Source organism: Bidens hawaiensis, unplaced genomic scaffold (assembly GCF_021521415.1).
Source record: "Bidens hawaiensis isolate Kalapana, Puna unplaced genomic scaffold, B.hawaiensis_p1.1 tig00043505_1, whole genome shotgun sequence".
NCBI classification, from domain to species: domain Eukaryota; kingdom Viridiplantae; phylum Streptophyta; class Magnoliopsida; order Asterales; family Asteraceae; genus Bidens; species Bidens hawaiensis.
The window spans coordinates 107,346-130,643 of record NW_027497715.1 but is presented as its reverse complement, the minus strand read 5'-3'; the positions used below and the strand labels follow the sequence as shown (position 1 = coordinate 130,643).

Sequence of the window (23,298 nt, the reverse complement as noted above, 5' to 3'; positions counted from 1 at the left end):
TGTCGCACTCTCTTCATCTCTCACTCTCTATCTCTCTTCGTCTCTCTGTCTCTCTCTCTCAGCTCTCTCTCTCTTTCTCGCGTGTCATCTCTCTCCCTCTCACTCCCTCTCTCTGCGACGCTCCCTCTCTCTCCCTCCGATTTCTGCCTTTCTTCTCCGACGGTTTCGGCTCGGGTTTTGTTTCCGGTGTAGAGCCGACCTCGCAAACATATAATAGGTAAAGTTAATTCGAGTTTTGGTAATGTTATTTTTGTATAGAGATTGTCAGATTTAAACCGTTAAAAATCGGTTTATATTGTTGGTTATATCATTTAAAACGGGTTGATTTGGGTATTGAGTTTTTTTGAATTGGAAATAGAGAACGATCAGGTAATAGATATATCAAGTTTCTTATGGGTTTTATTAATAATTGTTTACCTTGGTTTCGGTTGAGTTTGTACATAAATTGTTTAACTAGAAGTCTCAGGTACGGGTCTCATCTTAGACCGGTTTTAACGTTATTTTTACACTTAACAAATCTCGGTTACTATTAGTGTTAATATTTTTACATAAAACTTATTATTAGTATTATTATGTTAAAGCCACTAATATATGTATTCATTATTAATGTTATTATTATTATCATTATTATAAATATTAAAGTGGTTATTAATATTATTAAAAGTCATACTATTATTATTATCTATTAAAAAATCATATTTTATCATTAATTACTAGCAATAATATTAATATAGTTATTTTGTGAACTCGTTTATAAATCGAACCAACATCGGGTATGGTATCATTATTTACTATAAATATTACTTATTATTATTACTATTTTTATCAACAACACCTTAAAATTTAATACCAAGATTTTATTCTATAACTATTAATATTAGTATTATTAATAATAATTATTGTTATAATTATTATACTATATTAGTATTATTAGAAATAGTTATTGTTATTATTATAATCTTATATATCTATATATATATATGTATATATATATAACATATCTTTTAAAATTATTATTATCATTACTATCATATCATTAATAAATATTGTTGTAAACTTTATTATCTATTCATTTTTATAAAACCGAACTCTTAAATTAAGCCCGTCTTGTTTCTATTTTGATATTGGTTTAGCTATTTAAAAGCCCAATAAAATAATAATATTTTATTTTAAATTATCAATTAAGTATGAGTCCCTAATCATTAACCGGTAATCCGATTTACAACCGAACCTCATCGTTCATTGTTTTCCAATATAGTTTCGTTATGGTTTCAAGTTCATTAATATATATTACATTATTATTTTAGCTGAGGTGTTTATCGTTTCAAGTCAGATCTGTTCGTTTACCGTTCGAGCTACATTTATTTATCTATTTATTTCTCGGTTCATCAATCGAGGTGAGTACTTTCATACCCCTTTTTCCATCTTTCATTTTGGGGTGAAATTTCATACTTATCAAACTAAATGCTTTTAATTACTTGCATCTTAAACCCACAAACGTGATTGTATACCTTACTTGAATAATTGCTCGATTTGGTGTTCTATGCTTATTTGTCTATGTGTTTATCGCTTTTGGATGGTGGAACTATAAATCCTAGACTACTTGGAATCCCCTTGTAGCAAGGTGTCGTTAACATAATGCAATTAACGATAACTATAAAATCCTAGACTACTTGGCAACCCCTTGTAGCTAGGTGGCACTAACGTAAAACTATTAGCGATTGTCAATTTATCCAAGTTGTTGCTTTTATTTATTGTTTTGTATACAAGTTTTGTGGCTTTTTATTACTATATACTTATATGCTCAAACTTATGAATTGCTCACCAACCTTTGTGTTGACAAACTTTATTTTATGAAATGTTACAGGTTTGACTTTTGTTGACTCGAGTGCTTGACGAAAAACGTTACCAAGACTATTAGGGTATTACTAAAACGAACAATATGAATGCTATTTGTTTAGATGAACGAGATGTGTTGTTATTAATTTGTTGAAATAAAATGAGTTGAATAAATATTATCACTTTAAATAGTGTCTTGTGTATCTGTCCAATCACGTTGCACCCCGGAATGTTCCGCCTTTGGTCGGGGTGTTACAAGAATGATGTTGATGTAAGATGGCCGGGACTTGAAAGTTTGTTGTCCCGGCACTCGTTCTTGTGGGACCAACGGTGATGCTCCGTCGGAGATAGCCGGTCTGAACCGACTGTTAACACCATGAACCGGGGCCATATAATTCTTCCTAAGCCCCCCGGGGTTTCCCAAACCGCCCCGGTTAACTTAAATACCACGAACTCTTTAGGTCGTTCCGCCCGATTCACCCTTTCTCGACCCCTTCCGTTTCTGTTAACCGGTTCAGCCGTCTCCAAATGACTGGCTCTTCTACCTCTTCATCCCAATTATCATCACCCACATCTTCCTGCTCAAAACCCTCATTCTCGGGCTCAACTGCCCGATTACCTCTAACCCATCTGTCTACCTCATTATCAATCTCAACACCCTCGTTTCCATTATTATTTTCCCCCTCGTCTTCATCTTCTATCGGAATACTCGGTTGAACATCATCGATATTTATCCGAACTCGGCGGTTGGGGTTATTAATTGGAGCTGATGGTCCGGCTTGGTCAAAGTTGAGATTTAGGTTTAGGTTTAGGTTTCGGTTTCGGTTTTGATTTCGGGTTCTGGAAGCGCGAGCTGAGTGATTTTGGTTATTTTGGTTATTGAAGTTTGGTGGGTCAGGTATATTGTCTGGGTGAAACGCGTTATTTTGTGGGAGTGGGTCTTGGTATTGGTTATTGTTCTGCTTCTGGTTTTCGTTTTGGTTCTGGTTATGGTTCTGATTTTGGTCTTCCATCTCTGAATTCATGTTTTGTACTCGATTCTGCCGAGCTAACCTCTCTATTTCGGGCTCGTAAATTAACGGAGACTGTCGGCCCGAATGGCGGGTGCGCATAAACCTGTAATCTGCACAACCAACACAACCCGCGTAAAATACGGAAAAATGAAATTTTAAATAAAAACTGAAATTTAAAAACTAAAATAAACACAAAAATCAATTAACACGAAAGACACTAAGCGCACTAACTCCCCGGCAACGGCGCCATTTTGATGACCGTCGTTTGAGTCAATCAAAAACCTACTTAAACTAAATAGTTAGAGCAAGTATGGTATCGTATCACAAGGAGTATGTGGTCAACGCAATTCGTGTACAGAGTTAATATTATGAAGTAACTAGTGTTTAGTGTTGATCACAAAAGCAATTTAAGTGAATTTAGAGAACTAAGCAATGAACAAGTAAACGAGTTTTAAGCAGTTAACAAAGCAAATCACACCCGGGAATTCAAGTAAGCAACTCACAGTTATCTCATGCAACCTAACAAATTAATGATTAACAGATTAACTACAAACTGATCAATCAGACAAAACCTTAGACATCAACAATCACTTTACACATGGCACTGGTTATCAAACAGTCATTGCCAGTGTGACTCAGTTAAGGGCAATTGTATGTTTTATCGTATTATGCCAAATCAAACAATCATATGATCAATTATCTGGAAACTAGTAATTAATCGTTCAGACAAACGTAAACCTAAACCGACTGAACATACAGAAATACCAAACATCAATAATCACATATCAATCATCAATAATCATACACTAGTATTCATAGTCACATGAGAAAAACTGTAAAGATTACAAACTATACATCCCGGGTGCGATTCTAGGAGATTAGCCGAGCCTTGACGTCATTAGATCTTCAATTATGATGAGGAAGACCATTAGGATTGATCAAGAGATGATTGGTAGCCCTGGAATTCACCCAAGTCGCCTAATAGCTGCCGCTGGTCGTCAATCTTGATTAGGGTTCGGAAAATAGAAGATATAGGTCAAAATTCGTTTTTTCACGTTTTTTAGACCATCGCGTATCGCGATGGCCATAGAACCTACCCGTCGCATACCGCGACCTAAGATAACCTCATATTTGGATTCCTCTCGTCGAGAAACCCAAAATTCATATATTATGGGTCCCATAACTCATTTTCTAGCTCAGGATATGCTCGTTTTACTTCATGGTCGCATTTTGTCAACCAATCTTGTTCAGTTTTAGCATCGGCTTATGATTTCTCATACGTGCTCTACCCGAATCCTTGTAACACTTCCCAAGACATCAAATCATGCTTCGGTCTTCCCGATATATCATTCCATGCTCGTACAGGTCTCCCGTTTAGCATCTTTAATGATCAATTACCTGAAATACAAAAGCACGTATGAAGTACCAAAGTTCTAACAATATATTCAACAAAACTACATAATTATTACACTAATATATTTACAAAATACACGACCATCATAGCTCGAAAGGCGTAACCCTAAATTCGTGATGTCCGTATCGAGTCCGAAAAGAGGTTTTGGGTATGTCATCTTCATGCATGGGTATTTTATGATAACCCGAATGAAGATTAATATTTGAGAAGCATGGAGAAAATATCATCGACACGAGGTAAAAGATAACGATTCTTGATTGTGAGCTTGTTGAGCTCGTGAAAATCGATGCACATTCGAAAGGATCCATCTTTTTTCTTGACGAAAAGAACGAGTGCGCCCCACGGTGATGAACTAGGGTGAATGAACCCTTTGTACGATAGTTCTTGGAGCTGAATAGACAACTCTTGCATCTCGGAGGGTGTAAGACGATAGGGAGCCTTAGAAATCGGGGGTTGCACCGGGCACAAGATCGATTCGAAATTCAACTTCTCGAATAGGAGGAAGACCAATAACATCATCGGCAAAAACTTCGGGATACTCGCGAACAACATATATGTCTTCCATTTTTCGTTCATTCTTTTCCACCACACGAGCTACGAAGGCCATAAACTTCTTGCGCAAGTACGTTTAGGCTGGAGAACAAATTATAAGATTAAGGCTCGATGGAGAAGGCTTTTCACCAGAGACACGAAGAATTTGACCGTTGGCAAGTGGAAAACGGATGAACTTCTCGAAGCAAGCGGATTCAGCACGATGATAGGACCAGTCCATGCCTACTATGTTTTCAAAGCTTCCCAATTGCATAGGAATGAGAATGATTGAAAACATGTGGCCATTTAAGTTTAACTTGCAATTTCGAATGATAGATTCAATTGATATAGATTTACCATTAGCTACCTCAACAGAATACGAGTTTCTAAGCTTAGATTGGGGTTTAGCAAGAAAATGTTCAAATTCTAAAGACACAAAGCTCATATCGGCACCAGTATCAAATAAAATTGATGCAAAGTGGTAGTTACGAGGAACGTACCATTCTCCATGTCGCCACCTTGCTGAGCTTGGTTAACGTTATTCTTGAAAGCACGCCCACGAGCATCTTGAGGAGCTTGAGCAGCTTGAACGATTTTACCTGTAACATCACGAAAATATCAGATTAAAAATGCCAAGTATTCAAACCATAAGGACCAAGCTTTGAAACTCTGAAATTTAGGCCAATCGCGATAAACGGTGAATCAGAATTTCACCCATCACGTATAGTGATGGCGTGTCACAAAAACCAAGAAAACAAAGGGATCGTGATACGCGATACCATAAAGCCATTACTTCCTTGCTTATCGCGATGACGTGGTCTGACAGTAGACACGTGCCCCGCCACATGTCCCCACGTGGCACTGCGTATCCAGCCACGTGGCACACGTGGCAAAGCTATATGATGATACATCAAGCCTAGTCGCGATACGCGATGGCCTTCCTCATCGCGCATCGCGATGCTGGCCCAAACTCAGCGTATAAATAAGGGTCACCAGCCCATTCATTTCACACTCACAACTCATGCTCACTTTCTCTCACTAGAATACACTCTCACTCTACCTCGATAAGCGTGCCCCGATCGTACCTCGAAATCCGTGCAAAATATTTGACGTTCTAACGTCGTAATCCATGCCCAAAACCAACGTTGTCTCAAAGTACGTGCCACCCCAATACGACCCGACACCTCGCCTCGAAGTACGTGCCGACGAAGCCCGACGACTGATGTGCCTCGTTTAGCGTGCAAAAAGTGTTGATTCAAGATTCTTGATAAGTGTGCAAGCGTTGAGGTGTTGCCTGAGTGTAGAGAAATTATAAGCCAACCAAGATAGATATAATGCCCGAATAAAATGTTAATATAATATTAAAAGGCTTAGACTCTAGTCGAGGGTATACTCGATACCTCAAGCAAATAAACAAAAGAAAATATAACACAGAAAATATAAATAAGAAATATTGAATGTAAGATAATTCTTTGTTATTAAAATTATTTAAGTTTATTATTTAAATAATATGTAAGAAAATAAAGTATACGTTTCTTCGAGAAGAAAAAACGTAGTATTTAGAAAAATTTACAAGTAAAACTAAAGGTTTAAACTTTTAAAATAAAGAAAAAATGTTTTGAACTAAAGGTTCATAAAAAAAATATAATCGAGGTAAAGATTATACAAAAAGAGACTAAAGGTTTTAAGCTAGATTAAACGATCTAGTATTAACAAAATGTTATACTCGTACTATAGGTCCGAGATAGCAAAGACAAATCGATCAGTGAAGTGAAGCTGATCCTTTCAAAAGGTGAATATGCCCCAAACTTTTATAACTTGTTTAATCGAGTTAAAGTAAATTGATTACATGAGATTGCGTATCTCTAAAACATTATGAACAAAAGTAATCGCTGGCCCTCAGGCTGTCGTGTACGTTTGTTTGAATCCTTACATATGTGGTATGACGGTGGGCACACCGCGCCACACCTGGTTATAAGCCTCCGCCATGACGGGTCAGACCTAAGTTATGTCTGAGAGAGGGTAATCATGTGTATACTGATGGTAGCTAAGTAACCTCGACGCTGCGGTGTTTGCTGAGCCGTTTCGAGTAGAGCTTAAGTTTGTAATTGTGATTCAGCTTTAACTGGATTATTCCTAAGACACGATTGGCCAAGACCTAAGTTATGTCTCGAGGGGTAATTAAGTTAATAAAATATTTATGCGTCAGCTTACTCACCAGCATTTGTTGCTGACGTATTTTCAAATTGTTTTACAGGTAACGAAGGGTAGGCGCTTGAAGAATCGAAGTCGTCGATAGGCGATCTGATGGCTCAAATCATTTTTGTTAAAACATTAAAATATGTAAATGGTGGTTTGTTAAACAAGTAATCTTTTGTAAACTTTAAACGGGTGTTATATAATCCCGTTATGTAAATGTTATATTTTAATCCACGCAAATATTTTCGCATTTAATCCATAACTCTGATTTAATTACAAAAACGGTACCAACTACAAGTCACACGCCCAGGCCCAAGATGGGGGTGTGACATTACCATCTTGTGGTGCAGGAGCTAGAATAGCTGGAAGCGGCTGGACTTGAGCTTGGTTAGCCATCAATTGGGGAACTTGTGGCTGGTAAGATTGATGAGCTTGATATGCTTGGACTTGGTACTGACGGGTGCATTGGAGTATGACCAGTAAATGTGCTTAATCTATATAAAAAAGCTATGCATTAAGTGTTAATTTCATGGGAACTAGATAACTACTATTGTGTGGTTATTTGCAGGTTAAAAGGAGGTTTCGGAGCTATTATGGTGTATAACGAGGCAACCGAAGGAACCGGAGACTCGAGAGAGTTCAAAATAGAGAAAAAATGAAGTTTGTGGATGAAGCCCACCTTGGCCCACGGTCTAAACCATGGGCCAGGTCCAATAAAGCAAATTTGACATAACCCACCGTACCGTGGGTTCTGTCACCACCGTGGAGGGGACCTTGACCCACGGTCTGAACCGTGGGCCACGATCCGACAATTGTAACCGCCGGACTCTTTTGTTTTTAATCAATTTTTTATGATCTTTTCATTCAAGAACACCCTAGGGACGAATTTTGGAGGGAAAGAACAATATTTTGGTAATTGTAATCATTAGTTTGGTGTTTGTGATTCGTATGATTACTATAATCGAAAGGATGATGAACCGAATCATGTTCGGCTAATTCTCTTTGTGTTTTCTCTCGGATTGTAAGGTTTCTGTATGAATGTTGATTGAATGCTTATGCAATTTCTTAGATAATAGTTTGATCTTATTGATTTAGTTATTATGGCATTTATGAATTGATTGGTAGATTGTTAGTTTGTTGAGTTCGTATTCTTAACCGTCAGTTCTTGGTGCTGTAAGCAATCGAGATTAATCGGAAGGGATTCGGGGTTGGACAAATTAATTGATAATTGGGTGATTACCTTGCATTTATAATCCAAGTACGTAGTCTTCAATTATAACAATCGTTGCATAAACACGAACTATATTTTTTATCGTTCATCTCAGTTAAACATTTATTTTGTCATTCATTGAAACCTGAAACCGAGGGAAGTCATATTTTCTCGTATTGTTTTATAACTTGTTAAATTGTTTTAGTTTTTTTTTTGTTATTCAAATCAAACAACCAAATCATTGAATTACTTTTTGCACTTAGTTTAATATAGATAAACTTCATAGCTACTTAGTAACACATTTTCCACAAACTCTCTGTGTTCAACACCCGCTTACCGCTATCTAATTAGTTGGAATCGGTTTATGTTTGAGTGAGTCTTCGACCTCACGTTAGGTACAACGCGGTTGGAGCAAGCTGAAGCGAGTTCACATGTGTGGGTTGTGCACACGCGTTGCGAAAGTGGCTAGGGTCACCACAGTTAAAGCAAGCTGGCACTTGATTCACAGGTTGTGCATATTGAGCGGGACGAGGATTCAGTTGAGAAAACCGTTGAGGAGGAATCAGCACAATAGCGGTCTCACGGAAAGTGGTGCTAAAGTGCCAAAAACGGTCGCAATGAGTGCATTAACGGCAAGAGGCATTAGCGGGATGATGATGTTGACAGATGTTGCAATACGGATGGGGTCCACTGTAAGGTTTACTGAGAGGTGGTGCAAGGTTAGGTTGGGGTTGAGGTGCAGCCGTGTTAGGTTAGCGCGTATTATTGTGTATCTTGTTATGATGGTCTGAGGAAAAAGCAAGCTTAGATGATTCGGGCTTGGTCTCTTTGGGTTCGGAGGATGGTTTTTCAACAGGCTTCTTTGATCCATTTAATGTCAAAGTCCTGGCTTTAACATTATTGTCGGTCAAAGTCGCGGCAAGGTTAATTATGTCACCAAGTTCTTTGGGAGAACTATCGAGACACTGTTTTGAATTTGTCTTGGTAATCCCCGAATATACTTTTCGATGGCACGCGATGACGGGGTAACGAGATGAGGTACCAACACACTGAGTTCATTGAAACGAAAAGTGTAAGCTGAGTGCTCACCACCTTCTTGTTTAAGGTTCCAGAACTCAGACTCCAAATTCATGAGTGCGTTTGGAGGGAAGAATTGCTTGGTTATCATATCCTCCAGTTCATTTCGCGACAAGGCCATGGAATTTTTGGCACCTCGGGTTGATTTTTCCTTAACCCACTAGGTAATTGCCACTTTTCAAAGATACTTAAAGCAAAACGAGTTTATGCTTTCCACTTTTTCGAACTACTGAAGTAGGGCAGTGTAACCTTAAGTCCCGTCAAACCGTGGGGGTTTGGCACTGGTGAAGTTCTTGAACGAATAGAAAGGAGCTTTAGGCATGAACAGAGTAGGGTTGATGCTAGCAGTGAGGCTTTAATGAATTTGGGTCATCATATTGGGAAGGACCGCGACTAGTTGCTAGGTGATCTAGGCAGTCATCTTGCCGCTAGAGTTTACAGAAGAACGAAGCTTATTGTAACGGGGAGCCATTATTTATGCGACCATTTGGGCGACCAAATAAATATCTATTTTATAACGTTTTTTTTCTTAAATCAACGACCATAATTGCGACCGAAACAACTTCGGTCGCTACAATTGCCAACGATTAATGACCGAAAATATTCGGTTGTTGTTCGTTGGGTTTCATAAACAGTATGCCTAGATTTTTTTAACAATTCATAAGACTATCAGGTATGGAACACGATTTGCCGATGAAAGAGTACATGTGGCAAGCGGCACCGGCGGTGTTCACCGCCCCTCCCTTCGTGGTGCCGCTAGCGGTAAAAAAATCGGTGGATTTTCCACGATTAAAACACCGCCGGGGAAAACCTTTAAACCTTTTTTTAATATAATCCAAAGTATAAAATTATGGGTTTTCTTGATCCAAAGAGAAAGAGATAGATTTAGGAAGTAGAAGAAGATTGGAGTAGGGGGGAGACGGCGGGGATGAGATGCAGAGAAATAGGGTTGAGAGTTGAGAGGATGGTTGGATATATTATATATATTTTTTAATATTACGTTTTAGTCTTTTGTTATTTTGAATTTTAATATATTAATAATATTATGTTTTTATTTAATATTCTAAAAGTAATTTTTTATCTAAATTATTAGATGTAATATAATGTACGTTTAATATTAAATAATTTTTTTTGTTATTTGAAAATAAATAACTCTAAAAATAAAATTATTTTGATTTATATAATATTATTATTTTACTTGTAAAGGAGGAAAATGGTGAGTAGGTAAATTGGTGATCATTTCATGAATATTGTGAAAGAGAGTATAGTGGAACATTGTATGACGTGTCGCTGACGTGACGTTCTGAATTGAGAAGTAAAATGACATCCATACCTGATGGTCTAAAGTTTCTAATTCTACTTTAAAGTTACATCTTTTTGACAACCACAGAATTCAACCCCGCATTTCTTAAAAAGAAAAACAATCTTATACAACCCTTAGATACCGACCTACCGTTAGGCCAACTCTTTGGTAATAGTATGACAATAACTAACTTCCGTATTGATGTTAGTCAAACAGAGAAAATGAGAAATAATGCCTACGTCAAGGAGATAAATGGAGTTGGTCAGCGCACACGAAATAAATGTTCCCTTGACCAAGTTGATCGCTTCACAATGTTGACCATCGACACTACAAAGCTGGGGAGTTACAACTTAGGATCTTGGAGTTCTGGTAATTGGTAAAGGTTGAAGGGTTACGTACCCATAAGATATGAAATAGATACAAAAGTAAAATAATAATTATCATCCACAAAATATTGGTATAAATGGCACATGACTATCCGCACGCCCAAGCCAATACCCATCATCAAATATATGGTCTTTATATTCTTTTTTGTTTCTTTTTCTCAGAGCTATTATGTCTTTTACCTTGCCGTTGGCTAATTTGTGGGCTCATATATAACAGTATTCCTTTTAATGTTTGAGGTGTCTAATTAATAATCCTAGATTAAGACGGAAAATAATGCAATTAGTCTTATAAACTAATATAACTAACAAAATGGTCATTAGTTGACTTATTATCTGATGAACTGAATTTTAATAATTCAACAATATGACTATTAACTAGAGTGTGAGACAGTACTCGTATCCGTACCCGTACCCGTACATGTACCATATTGTACTCGTACCAAAAATCTATAAAAACACGTACCAATACTCGTACCAAATTTTTCGGTATGGTACGGGTACGTGTATTGGTACGGGTATTTCGGTACAATACCCTTTTTGTACCACTTTGTCTTTTTATTTCTAAATCTTTGACGGGTTAAGTTGTTCTACAAAGGGGAACAAAAATGAGAAGGATGAGAAGCCATAATTAATTGACATGTGTCAAGTATGGACCAAAGGAAAAAGGGTATAAAAGTAATATTACACATTTTCTCTCTCCACATGCAAGTCACATGTTAATCCCCCATCATATTTAAACGTCTATAACTTTTTCATATGATATTTTTTTTAAAAATAAAATTCACCATAATAACAAGCGTTTTTTTACCTTTAATATGAGTATAATTTTGTTATATAAGATAAAAAAATAATTTACGTCATCGTGTCTTTTTACTTAATATTGTGTCTTTTTTCGTCATTGTGTCTTTTTGTTTGTTATTGTGTTTTTTCGCATTGTGTTTTTTTGTTTTTTCGTCATTGTGTCTTACAACTAATCATTGTGTTTTTCGTTATTGTGTCTTTCAACTAATCATTATGTCTTTCTGTTTGTTATTGTGTTTTTTCGTCATTGTGTCTTTCAACTGATCATTGTGTTTTTTCGCCATTGTGTCTTTCAACTAATCATTGTGTCTTTCTGTTTATTATTGTGTTTTTTCGCCATTGTGTATTTCAACTTATCATTGTGTTTCGCCATTGTGTATTTCAACTACTCATTGTGTTTTTTTTAAATACTAGTACGCCTTTGTGTAATATATATATATATATATATATATATATATATATATATATATATATATTGAAAAATATCAACAAATTATCTAATGCATAAAACACAATGATGAATACATATTACACAATAACCTGAAACGTAAGACACAATGCTAAATATATATAACACAATGGCCTGAAACGTAAGACACAATGGTAAATACATATATAACAATGGAATCTACATATTACACAATGGCTTGAACGTAATACACAATCAACATAATACTATTTTTTTTTCAAATTAAGTGAATATCGAGCATAATGACTAAAACACAAAGATAAGTATAAAGCAAACGTTGAGCACAAAGACACAATGACGTAATCTTTGTTTTAATTTTTATCTTTAATATGAGTATCAATTAAAAAACACAATGACCAAAATATATAACACAATGCATAGAAAAACACAATGGACAACCAAATAACACAATATAAAAAAACCCATCAATTTTTTTATATAACAATATGATATTCATATTAAAGATAAAAAAACGCTCGTTATTATGGTATAAAAAATTTCTATAAAAATGTCGTATGAAAAAGTTATAGACGTTTTAAAATGATGGGGGAATTGACATGTGCCTTGCATGTGGAGAGAGAAAGTCATCATAAGTGGGTTATTACCTTCATGCCCTTTTCATCAATTTTTATTTGATTTTTATTCTTAAATTAATCTCAACCATCCAATTTTAAGATCAATGGATTAGAATCCTTCTCACCCTTCTCATTTTTGTTGTCCTTTGTATTTTAACTTTACCCATCTTTGACTATCTTGAAACCGGTTCCGGTACGAGTAACAAATAACCTGAATTAGTTCGGGTATCGGTACTTTCACATGTATGTGACGGGTACCAAATTAGTACAGGTACCAAATTGGAGGACGATATAATAATAAGATAGTATTGAAGAACCCTAATTCGGTCGCCGACTTTAAGTGATTTGTTTGTTGGTTCGAGTCTTGGATGTTATATTATTTAATTTCGAAGAAACGTTCGATACTTGTTCAATAATAACATGGTTGTATAATTTATTTTATATATTAAATATGAAGAATCTCAATTAAACCTTTATATACTTCAAACAGGTACAAAATACCAAATGTACCCGTACCGTACCCGTACATGTACCCGATTGTACCTTTACCAAAATTCAACAAAAATGAGTACCAATACTCGTACCAAATAAGCTAAATCGATACGGGTACACGTACGTGTACATGTACGGGTATTTGGGACAAAATGCTCATCCCTACTATTAACCATTCTCATTTTTCTTTTTGTAATTAAACAAGATCTTACCTTAATAGAAAAATAACCCGTCTGTCTGTCATAACTTTCATTTGTACGTGTCGTCTTAAAATAGTTTTAAGACACTTGGATATAATATTCAGTCAATTATTATTAATTAAAGACTGACGAGTTACTTTCCTCTTAGCAGCTTAAGATTAATTGGCATCCAAAATGAGAGAGAATTAAATAAAAGAGTCTATGTTACTATATATGGATTTTAATCCACTAGTAAGTTATACCTATCTAATTAACAAATGCACACCAATTAACAATAGCATGCAGTGTTCTTCTATGTTAGCCAGACATTTTCATGCGTTAACAAGACATCCCGTGCATGTTCGGGCAGCGTAAGAGCATGGCTCTCGTGTCTCAGGCATCACAGATCATGGTCTTGGAAAGCGAGAGCAAGGATCTATTGCGTCAATAATATATAAATTATTTTCAAAACTTAGAAATGAAGGCTTTTGGTTATATGTTAAGGAAAAAATGTGATATGAACTCAAAAAAGGAAACTGTATAAACATCCTGAAGTAAAGGCCACCCATTTGAAGAGTATTCAGACCCCCCATGCAATCTCTATCGGTATCATCATGTGAATGAATGCGTGTGAAAAGCCATCCAATGGATTAGGTTGACCCCGTGAAACCTTTATCTTTACAAGATGCATTCAGACTGTGACATTTTCAGAACTCAGAAGCCTGCTAATTACTGCAAAAAGTCCATCTTTTCTCCATTCATTGTCCATGTCACGTTCTTCAAGGTTACCACTTTCGTTAACCCCCTAACCCCACATTTACTGATCAATACTTACATCAAACAAGACCAATCTAGTTAGACAAGCGCAAAAGATTGTACTTACCAAAAAATTGGACATTTGACTGTTTTAAACATTCTAAAAGGTAAAATGCCACATGACCTTCAAAAATCAAAACTTGTTACTTTATAAAATAATATTAAATTAAATTCTAGTTCTCAGGATATTATTACAATTAGTTACTGCTGAAAACAGCGTCGTCATTTGCTATTAGGGTTTAAGCAACTACAATTTAAAACCATAACGTAACTGTTTTATGCATCATATTCAAACACAGAACATCCAAGTGAATTATGTTGTTTTCATAATATTAATTAGTACAAGGAAATTGAAAAGAAAGAAAAAAAAAGTCGGAAAGTAAGATTACTATTCCGAAGCGTAAGTGGTTTAAGTGTGAAACGATCGACATGGCTTAGAACAAACTAATAACAATAAGCATAAGAAATAAATATCTGAAAAACCCTAGAAAGATATAATAATAAAAATCAAAGGATTACTGTGTGTTCTTGGTTAATAACTACATAGAGAACATGATCACTCAAAACCCTAATCAAAAACCAAGAAATTAATCCTCTAAACACCAACCTGCTTCCATCTCCAGTTTTCACATATTATTATCATTCAATATGGCGGCGGGTGCAGCTGCGCTTGCCGTGCCGTAGGCGCCCATATCACATCGGACGGCAGGTGAGAGCTATACATCGACATTGACTCCGCCGGCTGATGATCACCCGCTGCCGGCGGAGACTGTTCACTAGCTGCAACTGAACCACTGGCACCACCCGAGTGTTCTTCCTCGCTTGGTAACCTGTGATACATAGGGTTATTAAACGACGCTGCGATGATAAAAACCGGTCCAGCCGACATGAGTGGACCGGCAACAGCCCCACCGACTATCTGCCCCTGTGGACCGGCTAGTGATATCGTAAAGCCGTTGGCGAATGGAGCCATGGTGGAGGATGACGGGAACACGGTGGCTGAGATCGAGAGGATGTCGAACCGGCCGTGGAAGGTGACGGTGCCGCCGGAGGAGGCGGTGGTGGGTTGCCGGAGTGAGACGTTGGTGACGGTGCCAGAGCCGGTTAAGATACACAGCCCGGTGTTACGTTTCCGGCAGTAGGTGTTAACGGCGTCTATGATGTCGGTGGCGGCTGGGAGTTCGAGGACGTATGGCGCCATGGCCGGGTCGGGTTCTCGGGTGATGATAACGGGTGGTTTGGGTTTGTTTTTGGAGCCGGGTGGGCGGCCACGTGGGCGTTTGACGGATTCAATAGAGGCGCCGTCGTTGGCGGTGGTGGAGGCATCTTTTTTGGTTTCGGGTTCGTCGGAGGTGTTGCTGAGTTGGAACGGGTGGCTGGTGATGGCAAAGTGTTGTGGTGATGGTTGTTGGTGGTGGAATTTGGAGAACATGTTTTGGGGTGGAGGGGTTTTATTGTCACGATGGTATTCGCCTTTCATTTTCTATAATAATATTATTATTAGGATTAGGATATTTGGAAGTAGTTAGTTAGTTTGTTTGTTTGTTTGTTTGTTTATAAATGAGCAAGTGTGTGAGAGAGAGATGGATCTAGAGAGAGAAAGGGGGTGGCGGTGGGTGAGCTTGGAATTCAAGTAAAGATTGCGCCGCTGGTTGAAAGGTAAAGTGGGCCCACCACACACTGTGTGAAACAAAGAAAGAAAACTAAGGTAGGTTATTTCTTTATTGTTTATTATTTATCTTGAAACTAAGTTTGGAAACTACATCCGTTACTTAAAAGTATTGTGTTCAGGTTAATTCTATAACTTAGGGCAGTGGGGGCAAGAGATGTTTGGATTTTGATTCGAATTTGAAACATTTGAAATTCGATTTGATTTCGATTATTAAAATTTGAATTCGTTTATAAAAAATTCGAATTCGATTTGATGAGCATCACTACTGAGGATGCATGCGGATACCAGGATGCGGGGATATATGTACATGTATTGAGAGGATATTGTCGCCAGTTGTTAAACCATAAATTGAGGACCCAAATAGAGGTACTGAAGAGGTAGGTCCCAGCAGAGCCCAATTGGACCCGCAAGACTCACCTTGAAAAGGGACGTCTGCGTAGTTGAACCCGCAAGACTCCTTAACGGACGTCTGCGCGGTTGAACCTGCAAGACTTAACTAAGGGACGTCTGCGCAGAAACCAACTGGATCAGCAGGACCCACCACGCTCAGAGACGTGAAGTCCTTACGCGCAGTACGCAAGCTGTCCCCGCAGGAAACGCCTCCCAATGGTTTCCAAGTACTCCGCCTGTTCCCGCAGTTACGAATACCAGCCATCAGGGAAGGCTACCCGCGCAGCATGGCTACACGCACAAGGCTTAACTCTCATAATAATTCAGTAGTCACCTGAAGAAGGAATGAGCAAGCCGGGAACAGTCCCGCACAAAGGCGGGAGGGGGAATACTCCCGCCTAAATGAGCCAGTCCGTACGATACTGAAAGATCTTTTGTACTGTACCTGACGAGGTATGGGCAAAAGATCTGACCAAAGATACGACAGCTCATTGACAACAGTATGGCGAGCAGCATGCTCTTGTACTGTATGTCACTATTAGCCGCTACCTACTCACCAACTCCTATCATACCACGTGCATAGCCTGTAGTTGGTGGAAAAGGAATAGTACACAGCAGGCCTGGTCACTGTCAGCCGCTGCCTACCCATCAACTACCAGCATGGCACGTGCGTAGGCCACAGTTGGTAGAACAGGAATACTATTCAGCCGGCTATACCTTCTTGGAAACCTACCTTTGGCTATAAATACCCCAAATGGTATGATCATCTCATCTGATCATATACTATCTTGTATCTTATATCATATACCTGATAACTGCTCTAGCAATCCCTTAATATACACTTATAATCAAGAGCAATCTAGTCTGATTCTCACGCCGGAGGGTGGTTACAAGGAGGTACCCCCCATTCTCAGTGACGAGCTCACGGTGTCTGTTTTGCAGGTTATCAGAAGAACCATCTTTGCCGGATCTAACCCCTCGTGGGAAACATCTATCTAACCCCCAGGTTACCCGTAATCTGCCCGGGGTCGATTAGTGTTTCTTCATTGGCGCCATCCGTGCATAAAAGCTAGAACTTCATTTCTTCAGTTTTTTCAAACTTCTGGAAAGATGGTTAAAGAAACTCCGGTAACCACAACCCCAGCTACTGGGGGGAATACCGGCTACACAGTTTTTACAAACACTACCCCGGTTACCCAAGCCGGGGCAAGTGCAGTAAATTTTACGAACACTACCCCAGTTACCCAAGATGGGGCAAGTGCAGTAAATAATCGCTCACTGGGATTCACCGATACCCAGTTTGAGAGACAACGAACAGGGCTTCCCCGCCAAACACTTGATGAACTTAAGGCATGGGCGGAGGCACGTCAGAAGGAATTCCAAGCTGAGTTGGACGAACGCTTCCGTTCCGTCCAACAGGCTGACGAGTTTGGAAGCACTCAACAGCTCAACATGAGCAGTGAGTGCGAGTCCTCGGACGATGATCGGGAGGAACCCGACGCCGACGCAAACCCTCGCCATAGGGCAAAAGGGAAGCGTAAGGAAACGGACTCCCAACCGAGAAGGCGTTTTGGAGAAACCTTCAAACCAAAAAACGCGGGTGGAAACCCACGTGACTTCTCCAAAACATTTACACCAACTGTTGCAAAGGCGGGAACGTCCAAATTTCCAGGGACATTGCGGAAGCAATCGTCCCGAAAAGTGCTAAACAGATGTCCAACATCGGCACTTACGATGGTATATCTGATCCGGACGATCATTTGAACAGGTTCATAGCGGGGGCAACTGTCAGTAGTTGGACGGAACCTACGTGGTGTTACATGTTCCAAATGACGCTTGTTGGGGCTGCTAGAGCGTGGTTCGATCGTCTACCGGTCCACCACATCTACGATTGGGCAGACTTCCAGCAGAAGTTTAGCCAACACTTCAGCCAGCAAAGAAAGTATACCGAGGAGCAATGGACAATCCTCAATTGCATTCGAGAAAAAGATGAATCTTTGCCAGACTTCATCACTCGCTTCAACTCAAAGAAGCTAAGTCTGGGTAATATTAGCGAAGATCTTGTTCGCGCTGCTTTTATCCATGGCGCGAACGACCCAGAGCTCATCCGTACCTTAACGGGTAAAGATGGCATGCCATCCACATGGGATGCCATCATGACAGCAGCTAAACGCTTTGCGGAAACGGAGAAGCAACTGGGTAGAGATCTCCCCCAGAACACAAACCTCTACACCCAGAAAACAAGAGAAGACAACGTCCTTACCGCCCGACTAAACAAAAAGCGGAAGCTAGGCATTTGGCAGTCAAGGGTAAACTTTGACACCTCATCCGGCTTGCAACATCGGTTGGGCGGAAGGGATAACGTACAGTCAAACCGGAACTCCAGATGGACGCCACTCACCAAAAGCGTCACCGAGATATTCGCCACTGAGAGGCTCCCATGGCCAAAGGCTCCAATAATCCGACATCGTCACAACGCTGATCAGAGCAAATACTGTGACTTCCACAGGACAAGAGGCCACACCACCGAGGAATGCTTAGACGTAAAGGACATGGTCGAAGCATTTGTCAGAGATGGGACGCTCGCGCACCTCGTGGCGCAATGAACGCTGAGCAGGCTGATGCGTGTAGAACCCCAGCTGGGGAAACACGAATAAAATTGCAGCTTCAATGCCGGAGACTACATACTGCGTAAACAACGAGATCCCGAACCAGGTGCATGTCGACTCGATGGCACTCCCATCCCAACAACATGGAAGGGAGCTCAATTACACAGTTTGCATATAGATCAATTCCAAATTTGTAAAGAAAAGGCCCAGAGCCACTTCTAATGGAAATGATTCTCCTTAGAACATCGACGCTGATGATTTTAAATTTATACTTATAAACTTTCCACATGGATATGTCGGTCTTCACCGCATACATAAGTGTGAAAGAAGTCGTTGCGTGGGGAAGGCGGCAAAACCCGCATAAACCCAAAAAACGGCAAACCTTCACGCAGGTCAGTTAAGGGTAAAGTTCAGTCATCCCACTAAATGAAAGTGCTGGTCTATCCGCATGAATCATGATAGAGGAAACTGAACACTAACCTATTAACAACCGCGCGTCGAACGGTTAATTTATTTAACACGGATATGCCGGTTTTCACCGCATAATTACGTGGAAAGTCGTTGCGTGGGGAAGGCGGCAAAACCCGCATAAACCCAAAAAACGGCAAACCTTCACGCAGGTCAGTTAAAGGTAAAGTTCAGTCATCCCACTAAATGAAAGTGCCGGTCCTAACCGCACGAATCATGATAGAGGAAACTGAACACTAACCTATTAACAGCCGCGCGTCGAACGGTTAATTTATTTAACACGGATATGTCGGTTTTCACCGCATAATTACGTGGAAAGTCGTTGCGTGGGGAAGGCGGCAAAACCCGCATAAACCCAAAAAACGGCAAACCTTCACGCAGGTCAGTTAAAGGTAAAGTTCAGTCATCCCACTAAATGAAAGTGCCGGTCCTAACCGCACGAATCATGATAGAGGAAACTGAACACTAACCTATTAACAACCGCGCGTCGAACGGTTAATTTATTCAACACTGATATGCCGGTTCTCACCGCATAATTACGTGGAAAGTCGTTGCGTGGGGAAGGCGGAAAAACCCGCATAAACCCAAAAAACGGCAAACCTTCACGCAGGTCAGTCATAGGTAAACTTTGGACATCCAACTAAATGAAAGTGCCGGTCCTAACCGCACAAATCATGAGAGGAAACCGAACCTATTGACAACCGCGTGTCGAACGGTTAACTTATTTCTAACAGAAGGATGAGGAAAACCTCCACGCAGGTTAGATGTAGGTAATGTTTAGCCATCCTACTAAGTGCAAGTGACGGTCCTACCCGCACAATCACGAAAGAGGAAGCAAAACTTCAACCTATTATCTACCACGTTCAAAGGTTAACTTATTCTAAACACTTGGAAAATTGCTAATTTAAACTAAAGTATGCATGAGCAAGTTATATAACGTATATAAAGCAAGGAATCCAGTGAAAGTAGCGGTCTTACCCGCACAAAGATTTATATTTCATAATATTCATTACCTACAAGAATATAAATCTATACAAGTGAAGAGGTAGGTCCCAGCAGAGCCCAGTTGGACCCGCAAGACTCACCTTGAAAAGGGACGTCTGCGCAGTTGAACCCGCAAGACTCCTTAACGGACGTCTGCGCGGTTGAACCCGCAAGACTTAACTAAGGGACGTCTGCGCAGAAACCAACTGGATCAGCAGGACCCACCACGCTCAGAGACGTGACGTCCTTACGCGCAGTACGCAAGTTGTCCCCGCAGGAAACGCCTCCCAATGGTTTCCAAGTACTCCGCCTGTTCCCGCAGTTACGGATACCAGCCATCAGGGAAGGCTACCCGCGCAGCATGGCTACACGCACAAGGCTTAACTCTCATAATAATTCAGTAGTCACCTGAAGAAGGAATGAGCAAGCCGGGAACAGTCCCGCACAAAGGCGGGAGGGGGAATACTCCCGCCCAAATGAGCCTGTCCGTACGATACTGAAAGATCTTTTGTACTGTACCTGACGAGGTATGGGCAAAAGATCTGACCAAAGATACGATAGCTCATTGACAACAGTATGGCGAGCAGCATGCTCTTGTACTGTATGTCACTATTAGCCGCTACCTACTCACCAACTCCTGTCATACCACGTGCATAGCCTGTAGTTGGTGGAAAAGGAATAGTACACAGCAGGCCTGGTCACTGTCAGCCGCTGCCTACCCATCAACTACCAGCATGGCACGTGCGTAGGCCACAGTTGGTAGAACAGGAATACTATTCAGCCGGCTATACCTTCTTGGAAACCTACCTTTGGCTATAAATACCTCAAATGGTATGATCATCTCATCTGAGCATATACTATCTTGTATCTTATATCATATACCTGATAACTGCTCTAGCAATCTCTTAATATACACTTATATTCAAGAGCAATCTAGTCTGATTCTCACGCCGGAGGGTGGTCACAAGGAGGTACCCCCCATTCTCAGTGACGAGCTCACGGTGTCTGTTTTGCAGGTTATCAGAAGAACCATCTTTGCCGGATCTAACCCCTCGTGGGAAACATCTATCTAACCCCCAGGTTACCCGTAATCTGCCCGGGGTCGATTAGTGTTTCTTCATTGGCGCCATCCGTGCATAAAAGCTAGAACTTCATTTCTTCAGTTTTTTCAAACTTCTGGAAAGATGGTTAAAGAAACTCCAGTAACCACAACCCCAGCTACTGGGGGGAATACCGGCTACACAGTTTCTACAAAACACTACCCCGGTTACCCAAGCCGGGGCAAGTGCAGTAAATTTTACGAACACTACCCCAGTTACCCAAGATGGGGCAAGTGCAGTAAATAATCGCTCACTGGGATTCACCGATACCCAGTTAGAGTGACAACGAACAGGGCTTCCCCGCCAAACACTTGATGATGTTAAGGCATGGGCGGAGGCACGTCAGAAGGAATTCCAAGCTGAGTTGGACGAACGCTTGCGTTCCGTACAACAGGCTGACGAATTTGGAAGCACTCAACAGCTCAACATGAGCAGTGAGTGCGAGTCCTCGGACGATGATCGGGAGGAACCCGACGCCGACGCAAACCCTCGCCATAGGGCAAAAGGGAAGCGTAAGGAAACGGACTCCCAACCGAGAAGGCGTTTTGGAGAAACCTTCAAACCAAAAAACGCGGGTGGAAACCCACATGACTTCTCCAAAACATTTACACCAACTGCTGCAAAGGCGGGAACGTCCAAATTTGCAAGGAACATTGCGGAAGCAATCGTCCCGAAAAGTGCCAAACAGATGTCCGACATCGGCACATACGATGGTATATCTGATCCGGACGATCATTTGAACAGGTTCATAGCGGGGGCAACTGTCAGTAGTTGGACGGAACCTACGTGGTGTTACATGTTCCAAATGACGCTTGTTGGGGCTGCTAGAGCGTGGTTCGATCGTCTACCGGTTCACCACATCTACGATTGGGCAGACTTCCAGCAGAAGTTTAGCCAACACTTCAGCCAGCAAAGAAAGTATACCGAGGAGCAATGGACAATCCTCAATTGCATTCGAGAAAAAGATGAATCTTTGCCAGACTTCATCACTCGCTTCAACTCAAAGAAGCTAAGTCTGGGTAATATTAGCGAAGATCTTGTTCGCGCTGCTTTTATCCAGGGCGCGAACGACCCAGAGCTCATCCGTCCCTTAACGGGTAAAGATGGCATGCCATCCACATGGGATGCCATCATGACAGCAGCTAAACGCTTTGCGGAAACGGAGAAGCAACTGGGTAGAGATCTCCCCCAGAACACAAACCTCTACACCTAGAAAACAAGAGAAGACAACGTCCTTACCGCCCGACTAAACAAAAAGCGGAAGCTAGGCATTTGGCAGTCAAGGGTAAACTTTGACACCTCATCCGGCTTGCAACATCGGTTGGGCGGAAGGGATAACGTACAGTCAAACCGGAACTCCAGATGGACGCCACTCACCAAAAGCGTCACCGAGATATTCGCCACTGAGAGGCTCCCATGGCCAAAGGCTCCAATAATCCGACATCGTCACAACGCTGATCAGAGCAAATACTGTGACTTCCCCAGGACAAGAGGCCACACCACCGAGGAATGCTTAGACGTAAAGGACATGGTCGAAGCATTTGTCAGAAATGGGACGCTCGCGCACCTCGTGGCGCAATGAACGCTGAGCAGGCTGATGCGTGTAGAACCCCAGCTGGGGAAACACGAATAAAATTGCAGCTTCAATGCCGGAGACTACATACTGCGTAAACAACGAGATCCCGAACCAGGTGCATGTCGACTCGATGGCACTCCCATCCCAACAACATGGAAGGGAGCTCAATTACACAGTTTGCATATAGATCAATTC

At 40.5% G+C, this 23,298-nt stretch overlaps 1 protein-coding gene across 1 annotated transcript; it reads right to left on the bottom strand.

Moving 5' to 3' along the window:
* Positions 1-14,708: 14,708 nt before the first annotated feature.
* Positions 14,709-15,834, bottom strand: LOC143594334 (AT-hook motif nuclear-localized protein 17-like). The gene has a single exon (XM_077073666.1). It carries the CDS (start codon positions 15,782-15,784, stop codon positions 14,948-14,950), a length of 837 nt encoding a protein of 278 aa, XP_076929781.1. The 5' UTR covers positions 15,785-15,834; the 3' UTR covers positions 14,709-14,947.
* Between the last annotated feature and the right edge of the window lie 7,464 nt (positions 15,835-23,298).

Excerpts from the sequence above, each read along its gene's own strand:
- LOC143594334 (XM_077073666.1), bottom strand. The coding sequence starts at position 15,784 with ATGAAAGGCGAATACCATCGTGACAATAAAACCCCTCCACCCCAAAAC.